Source organism: Strongylocentrotus purpuratus, unplaced genomic scaffold (genome assembly GCF_000002235.5).
Source record: "Strongylocentrotus purpuratus isolate Spur 01 unplaced genomic scaffold, Spur_5.0 spur5_scaffold_15, whole genome shotgun sequence".
Lineage (NCBI taxonomy): Eukaryota > Metazoa > Echinodermata > Echinoidea > Camarodonta > Strongylocentrotidae > Strongylocentrotus > Strongylocentrotus purpuratus.
The window spans coordinates 9,561,675-9,571,138 of NW_022145600.1; the positions used below are offsets into that span (position 1 = coordinate 9,561,675).

Below are 9,464 nucleotides of genomic sequence, written 5' to 3' on the forward strand. Positions count from 1 at the left end.
GATTAGAGGCATATTAATAACGACTTTCCCGGTTAGTATATCGCTTTCTTTTATGCGCTATCACGTTTGGTATAATTGACCAATAATTAGCTTTTGACGCCGTTATCGAGTGATTGGTAATAAGTCGGTTACACCGCCAAGACCCAATCCAGTCGAGAGGCACTCGTTTTCGCCGAGGGTTCGTAAATTCAAAGGTTCCTATTTTTCAAACACAAATTTCGCTTATTAAACAGGGGGCTTGTAATTCCGAAAATTGGAATAGGGTTCATTATTCTGAGACACTTTAAGGGAGTTTATGTCATTTTTTCGGAAATACGAACCCTTCAGAATTTTGAATCCTATTTTCGAAATTATAAACCTTATTTTTTCCCCGCCGGGTTCGACTCCCGGACGAGCCCCCAATCTGTTGGTTCGAGGCAATTAACTCATATTTTGCCCTTTCACAACTTAGAATTATATTTATATAATAAGAAATCGAGACGATTTGGTCACCTTTTGATCCCAATTTGTGGTTTATTATACTCAGCTCGAGCAACTTCTGAAAATTAGCATATTCCAAATCAGGTCATTTGCATATTCGTAACACTATGAACCCTACTTCATTTTCGAAATTTTGAACCCATTTTCACATTCGGAATTGCGAACCCTATTAAGTAACGACTCTTCGGAAGTATGAACCTTCTGAAGTACGACGTGTAACCCACCAGACCGACATCTGACCGAGTACACATTTAAACTATCTCGATTGACCAAACTATCAGTTCAGTTTAGAGTCTGTTTAGCATTGTGATTGGGGTATAATGTGGTTGTTGGTAGGGGCGGATCTAACTTTCTGGTGGGTAACCAAAACAAATTTCAAAAATCACTCTGTTTTACTCTTTTGTTCACTCGGCCGCCCAAGAGGGGAGGGGGGGGGGGGGGTTAAACCGCCAAAACACCCCCTAGATCCGCCCCTGGTTGGAGAAGAAAGTGGGATGAGTAAAGAGATTGAAATCAAGAGGGAGGAAGAAAGGAGTCAAGGGATCATAGGGAAATGACCGAGCTTGAAAAGGAATCAAAGTAGGTGATAGAGCGTGCAGAGAAGAAAGGGGGAATTGCACGACATTATGTAATATAAATAAATAGATAATCACATACTATGCGTGATATTTCTTTGTAGTATAAACTGAATAGTAAAATAAAATGATGCATGGATAAAAAAAAAAAATTGTGTAAATAACAACAAAATTTAAGACATCGTGGTGTAAGGGATCATTCACTTGACTCTCAATCCAAGGGATGAGGGTTCCAAGTCCGGCACTAACGTCCTTTGGCAAGACATTGATCCAAATTTGCCACTCTCCATCCATGAGAGAATGGGTACCTGGCCATTCATTAATCGCTGGAATAGTCATAATTACAGGGCGGTCAGGAAGAACGGCATTGGTGGTAATCGAGGCACCCATGAATAAGAGAAAGACGGGCTGACGGGGCAAGTTATCACAATAAGGACATTACTTTGTTTTTATAATCTCGACTTCGATCTACATCAAATGAGGTTTAGTTTGCATTCATAAAAGACTTAAATGGCTGTCTCGAAACCCCAATGATCGAAGAAAAAAAATCCTCACATGGCAACCGCTTTGCTCGTATTCTTTCCTGAATTCAGTTAAATCCGATACCGTGTCAGGAATAATAAAGGGAAAATTTAGACCTGGAACCAACTTCTTTTGTTGAATCCCGACTACAGACTGAGCTTAGGCTAAATATAGCCAGCTTGACAGTTTTAATAGCTAGAATAGGACCTAGGTTTATTTCTTCCTAAAAAAAAGTACAATGTTCTCCTTTCCAATGATCATTTCCAAAGATCTTCGGGCTTATTCTGAGCCTGAAATATCCAATAATTCTCCAATCCTAAACTCCTTGTTTGGTGTCTCTTGAGAGGATTTGTGTTCTCATGTGTAACTAACAAGCCGGTGAAATGTTACTGCTGTTATTCATTCTACTCTGTTATCAATCAATGTTGCAGCATCCCACTCCCTATAGTCAGTGTCCCAGGAGAGAGCATATATACCCATGGTACATTTATCTCCCTGAAAACATTACGGCTATTCTGAAGTTCCTAAGGTATGAGTTTACAAAGGTACACCAAAGTAAAATGAGATAATTGCAAATAGGGCGCGACTTCGACCCGTCGACAAAATGGCACATCGCGTATTTTCAAAACCATACAAGTTTGTAAACCGTTTCTGTCTGCATTGGAGGGCAATGAGGCGCAAAGCTTTGCGAATGACTCGATCATTGTAACTCGCTAAATTGGTTTGTTCCATTAAATACGAACCGAGAAGCCGTTATAGGAGGGCGTTTATTTAAGACGGAGTAACTAGATGGAATAATTATCAGGCTACAAAATAGCCTTGCCTGCCAATGCCATTTCGCGGCCGAATTAACAAAGATCATCGTCGTTTCATGTGTCACTTTTGAAATAGATTATTTTTTGACATGCAACGTCCTCGTTTAAAGTTGCCAATTTTGTTTGCCTCCCCTAAGAATTCGACATCCTACAAGGGAAAATTAAAATCCTAATTTCACAGGTTTCTACGTTATATAATATACAAGAACCAAAGAACGCCTTTCTTTAAAGGCAGAAACAAAATCGAAGGGTTCGAAATATTTCGGCCATTCCACATGGAAATAAATCAAACAATAGAATATTGATTTATTAATCATCTAAGAAAAGATTGTTTTGTACAACCAAAATTAAATGAAGGCGTGTCCAATACAAGAAACACTATACAATATCGACTAATTTTACTCGCAAATACAAGTACATTTTTTTTTAAGTTACAGGACGAAATAAGCGTATTAATTAGTTCAATGTTTTCCCCTGCAAATCCTCCTTTCAGAGTGAGTACATAAACGTTGTAGTCATTCTAATAATACAAAGTTGTCTAAATCAGTGAGACGCTTGCTATGCAAAAGCTTGTAGTAATATGGTAATTTTCAATTTGATATTTTTGCAAGTGATGCTGAGGACGGCGGGTCCGGAGTAAAAAATTTTTTTTAAATGAATGGAAATAAGACAAGTGAATTTGTCGACGAAATCAATATAGGAAAGACAGAAAACTAAAAGAATCGCTTTCAAAGCGTCAAACGGTCATCATCAAATGCTTACATCTTCACAACAGCACAAGTTTCATAAGATCTCAAGCAAAATGCAAGTAATTTGATGTCTTAAAATGGTGAATATAGCCCCTTTAAAATCTAACCCTCTTCTTGCGCAGGTGTTGTTTGCAGTGATGTTAGGTGTATGCTGCAGGGCAAGTGCTACGTTCTACTTTTGATTTCCTTCTCTGTTTTTCTATCTTGATTGGAGTACCTTCACCTGAAAGCGTGGAGGGGCTCGCTTTGGTTCTAGAATTGTCTTTGTAGCTAGTGTTTTTTTTTTTGGGATGTCGTGTGTTATTAAACAGAGACAGAAAGATGGAGAGAAAGAGAGGTGCAAGATGACGGACATATCGAGAGACAGAGAAACAATCGGAGAAACAGAGAGAGAAAGAAAGACAGATGAAAAAAGAAAGAGAGAGAGCGAGAGAGAATGGGAGAGAGAGAGAGAGTGAGCGAGAGAGAGAGAGAGAGGGGGGGGCGAAGAATGAGTGAGAGAAAGAAAAACAGACGAGACTATATAGGAGATACAAAAATATAGAGAGTTAAGAGAAGGGGGTATAGAGAGAGAGCGAAACAAAAACACAATATAGTATTAAAAAAAGATATATATAAGGATCCTTTGGATATAGAGAGATAGAGAGAGAGAGAGAGAGAGAGAGAGGGGGGGGAGAGGAAAGAGAGATAAAAACAGAAAGATAGAAAAAGATGAATAGACAAGGATACAAAAGGAGATGGAAAGAGATCATTTGGAAAATTATATAAATAGATAGAGAATGCAATAGTTACGATCATAATAAAACCATGAATTTCATACTTGTTATATGAGAAGTTTAGTGTAGGCTATGTCAAAATCGTCCTCTTGGTCGGCAAGATATTTTAATGGCAAGTTAAGAACTCTACATTCTAGGTGTTATTCATGTTTAAATTGAAGCTAATCTTGAACCCTGGTATGGGAATCGTACTTTGAGAGAAAATTGCTATTATTTATTCTGGATTGTTTATCCTGTAGTAGATGTCATTTATTTGTAATCTTGAACATTTAGTGTATGTTTTGTTGGATTCTGTGATAATTTTTTTTCTCTATTTGCTAGAACTCAAGTTTATTTTGAAACTCAGTGAAAACATATACCGGTAGTTGATTTTATCCTAAAGAATCAATACCTCAATTTCTAAATAATAATTTTGTAAGAAAGCATTCTGAAAACGAATTATAAGAGTTCGCCTTATCCTCACATGGGTGTGTAAAAAATATGTATTTCATTGAATTATACCATATCTGCTGTTAAAAGAATATCATTTTTAAAATAAAAGCCTTGCGGTGGGGGTCTGCGTGATCCTGTTATTAGGGACTTTTAGATTTACACGACGAGAGCGTGGACTGCCGCGTGTGACATAAGAAAAAATGGACGTCACATTACCTTAAAAGGATGTCACACGTGGCGGTCCACGTTCTCGTCGTGTAAATCTAAAAGTCCCTATTGGTGAATTAAAAAACACACTAGAAAATCAAGGCAATAGACCAATATTCGTAATGTATTCAAATGTAATGCACAAATCTTTGGTAAGTGCCTCATTACAAATGATTTAATCCACCTGTATACAAATAATTGTATTTCAATAGTCGGAATGCGATTTGTCCTACCTGGGTACCTAGCAGCATGGAATGTATGCAATTCGCATTCTGACTATTGTAATAAAATATTTGTAACAGGTGATTTAAATGATTTGTAACGGGGCACTTAACAAAGAATTGTACATTAAATTTGACTACATTACGAAAATGGCCTATCTATCTGTTATCTGTTTACCAGCTCTGAATACCTTACATACAAATAGTAGCCTTGAGTTCAGGGTATGCGTGGTTCTGATACACATGGTAAAGAGGTATGAGACTTAAAAATTCCTTGGAAACTATCTGTTAATCCTTTGACAATCATTTCGAGCCTAACATTGCCTGGAGTAATAGTTGTCTGTTTATTCAACGCTTAATCGGCGTTTTTAAGACGACGCAAAAGTTTGCCATTTTATCACCACAATAAACAATCGCTTACAATAACAGATATATTATCTAATAATATTTATGTCAATTATCGGATTATGGACTCTTACCTATTTGATAATATCAAAATTTTTCGTCACACTATAATGCACATTTGTATTGTACGTTTGAAAAGATAAAATAAAAACCAATCAACCAAACCAAATAAAATTAAATAATCAGTACATTCACAAATTATGAGCAAAATTTTCACTCAATTAATGAATTATATTTGTTTGCTATCACACGACTTGACGACGATAACCAATAAAACGTGGAGAGGTTTAGGGGGAAAGTTGCGCAAATGAGTTGTGTTTACATCTGTATCATAAGGTAGTTTATATATTCAACTTAAACTTATCGTCAAATCAGTAGACTCAAGAATATGTATTACAGTAATGCAATACTGAGCTATTCCGCTTTTCATCTTTGAGTACATTTTCTCGTCATTTTCTAGAATAAACTCAGTGTCTAATTTTGCAATAATCTGTGTACCAAGACGAAATCGCTGGATGAATATTCTTGTCAGATATGCTGGATGAATATTCTTGTCAGATAAGCCACCTTTAAAGAGAAGGTTGAGTTCTGGGAAGAGGTGAAAAACAATTTGTGAGCGTTATCATTCTTATTATGCAAGTGTGGAAGATCAACAAATAGGACATGTTCCCTGAAAAGCATGGCTCTTCAAATGCCTTCATATTCTAGATATGTCATGTAACATCGTAAAAATCCGGGTAGGATTTTTACCCCATGTGTTCGTGTAGTCCCATATACATCTTTCTGTGTACATTGTTTGTAACTTTACCAAGACTTGGCCAAATTTCTTATCATTTTGATGATTCCAGAACCTTGCAATACACACAAATTCTTATATGCTAGATGATCAACATTTTTTGGTCGATTCCACACCGTTTCTTTCACAATGCAATCGCATGATCAGAACTCAACTTCATCTTTAAGTAAAGAAGCACATGTAAATACACCTCCGCAAATTGAAAGAAAACAAGGAAGAAGATTTTTAAAGGTTTCACATGCCAATCGGATCAGACGCCACAACATCCGCGAATTTTATTACAACATTCTGATTTACTTCGCCTTCGGGATGAACAGTGATGAAATATAAAATAAACGATATTTAAATGCTTTACAGGAACAGTTTATACACATGTTTAAAGAACAAATAACAATAATTTTAAAACATTGATATAATGTTTTGAATTTTGGTGGAAAATTACTTCTTGACTCCCCAAATCATAAGAGTTCCAGTATTTGACGCTGCTCAAGAAATACCATTTACAGTGAATAAAAGCAGAACCTCTCATCAAAATCAAATTCGGATTCAACAGTTGCAATAAACGAAATATTTAAGTGTACACATGCGAAATTTACAAGATATATAATATCAGTGGCGGGCCAAAAGGAAGGCATACTGCCATTTGAAGAAAAAAACCCAAAATAGGTCTTTTTAAATTCTGCTTCTGGTTACGATTGGTGCGTAGTTTGAACTAAAATTATGAATTCACTGTACATGTCTACCGACATGTATGTTGAAAAAGAAAATATACGGTTTAGTTGGTGGTAACATTGGATCTGTAACATACAGCACTGTACTTACATTTAACTTGTAGGGTATTATTGAAGAAGTAGGAAATGACAGTATATAAGTCAGAAATTATTAATAAAGGTATATATTATACACAGAGTGTATTAAAATCAATAAATTAGGATGATTCAGAAACCAAATTTCAGGAAGTTGAAAAGGTCAAAAGTTGCTGTAGTTTATGATTGATGTACAGTATTAAAACATCAGGGGGGCGTTTCATGAAACAATTAGTCGGTGGTTTTCACCGACTAATATCATGTTCACCGACAATTTGTCAGCGCTGACTAAATTTGACCAATCACATGCCTGGAAAATAGTCGGTGACAAAGAATTGTCGGTGAACATGATATTAGTCGGTGAAAACCACCGACTAATTGTTTCATGAAACGCCCCCCAGGTGGTAAAGTAGTGTTTAATTGGCAACCTCTAAGATATCTAAGCAGAATATTATTAAATAAAGTAAGGTTGATTGGATTTTTGTTATTCTTTAGACTAAAATTATATATTGCCTGCACACACTAATCCACAATTTTTTAGATATTGTGATGGGTATGATTTAATTATAAATAAGATTTATTTCTTCACAATATTCATAGAGTAGATTGATTGTACTGTCTGAGTTTACAAATAAAACACTATCGAAGTAGGCATATTCCGTACATAATGTCTTCTTCTCAGAAATAAACGTATGGTAATGAGTATTTTAAATTAGAATGAGCACTGCTGGTGGTATCCACAGAATTCCTATCTTCACTGTATTGAGTAATAGACGTGTCACCTATTAGCCCTGTGGGACTGTTAAAGACTGTTGATCCTCTTCTCCGAGTACTCGACCAATCGTGTAATCCATGTTTGCGCTTCCGCGGATACGCGCACAGGATGCGCGTAAACGCGTTCTTAAACCGACGGCTAGCGAAAGCGTATATTATGGGGTTCAACGCACTGTTCACATATCCTAACCACGTGACAATGCCGAGTACGACGGGATGAAAGTAACATGTCGGACAAGAAGGTGCGGTGACATTGACGATGAAAAATGGTAGCCAACAGATGATGAAAACACCCATGACGATGCCGAGAGTTCTAGCTGCTTTATGTTCGTGTGACAGCCTGGACATTAATTTCTTTCCGGGTAAGCTATTTCTCCTACTGACGGTTCCCTGGACAGTTTGGGGCGAGTACGAATTCGAGATTGTACTCACTCGCTTCTGTAGTGAGCCGTCGATTGTTCGGATTCCCCCCTTGTGGAGGCGCATCGCCATGCCGTTTCCGTTTTTGACGCGCTTCGTTCCTGAGCGTAATGCCCGTACTTGTCCAACAGCTGTGCGGTAGATTTTAAGGTACATGAACACCATGACGATAGAGGGAACATAAAAGGATACAAAAGATGACGTAACGAGGTACACCGTGTTGGAAGGAAAGATGCAGGCTAGCGGTGGATGCGGCGGCTCTACGGCGTGCCACCACCAGATGCACGGGAACGAGATGAGCGCGGAACAGACCCACGCCGCACCGATCAAAATAAGCGCCATCCTTTTCGTCATGCGCGTCGGGTAGCTAAACGGGTGCGTTATTGCCCAGTATCGATCACATGCGATCACGCATAGGTTCAAAATGGAGGCTGTGCATCCCAAGATATCAAATGCATGCCAAAGGTCACACCATACTACACCATAGGGCCAGTATCCCTGCGTTATTTCCATGTGAATCGCAAACGGCAGGACGACGGTCCCGATCAAAAAGTCCGCACATGCTAGCGATACGATAAAAAGATTCGTTACAGTTCTGAGGTGATGTTCACGATACACAGCCAATATAACCAATGTATTTCCAAATGTAATGGTCAGAGCTAACAATATGGAAAGGATGCCAACAAGAAGTTGTCTGGTCAGGTCATGGGCCCCGGAATCAGAGGCAACTGCAGGTGACGAGGTGTAGTTTGATGTTCCAAAAGGATCCGAGAAATTTACATCTCCAGTGAATGGGATTAAAGTTATATCTGTTGAAAGGTAATCCAATGAATCCTCAGTTGAACTTGACAGGATAGTGGTCTTCGCGCAGTCTGGACAGGATGATCCCTGACCATCAGAACTCCACGTTAATGCTAGTGTACCGGTCGTCACGGTTTGCCCGGCCCTTGTCAGCGGGGACAGTGGAGATGAGGCGACCGTTGTCTCGGTGAGATACTCGGTCCCCACCAATGTACCCATCTTCTCAACACATCGCTATCAAGTCTGGATCAGGAAGGTTGTCTGGAGGATTTGCAGCTCAGCCCGAATCGGCAATTCACCATCTGCCAAAGAGAACATGACACGGAAAGAAATAACAGTCATGTTATTCGAAACTGAAGACAGGTATAACGTCTACAGATTTACGTTTAAAAGAACGCTTTTGAAGCCAAAAGGATCGGCTCCAAAAAAGAAACCACCCGCAAACCCAGTGAAGCATGAACATGCTCGAGTTTTCTATGGCATTAGTAGATTCGTCACTCAATGTGCGCTTCTTAATTCCCCCCATCCCGAACCGACACACAGCTGCTTCTATTGTCATATCATCTATCGACCTGAAGGGGATGCCTCTCAAAATCATTCAGATCTCAAGGGAATTTTGCCTCCATCCATCCAACAACAATTATCACGTTTTCTATTGAAGTAGCTTTTGGTAAGGGTGGGCCAT

General features: G+C 38.4%; 1 protein-coding gene across 1 annotated transcript; it reads right to left on the bottom strand.

The window, feature by feature from the left end:
• Nucleotides 1–7,086: 7,086 nt before the first annotated feature.
• Nucleotides 7,087–9,207, bottom strand: LOC100893289 (dopamine receptor 2). Its single transcript, XM_011676407.2, has one exon. It carries the CDS (start codon nucleotides 8,996–8,998, stop codon nucleotides 7,463–7,465), a length of 1,536 nt encoding a protein of 511 aa, XP_011674709.1. The 5' UTR covers nucleotides 8,999–9,207; the 3' UTR covers nucleotides 7,087–7,462.
• Nucleotides 9,208–9,464: the final 257 nt, after the last annotated feature.

Bases quoted from the DNA above. Each gene is read 5' to 3' on its own strand.
- LOC100893289 (XM_011676407.2), bottom strand. From the start codon at position 8,998: ATGGGTACATTGGTGGGGACCGAGTATCTCACCGAGACAACGGTCGCC.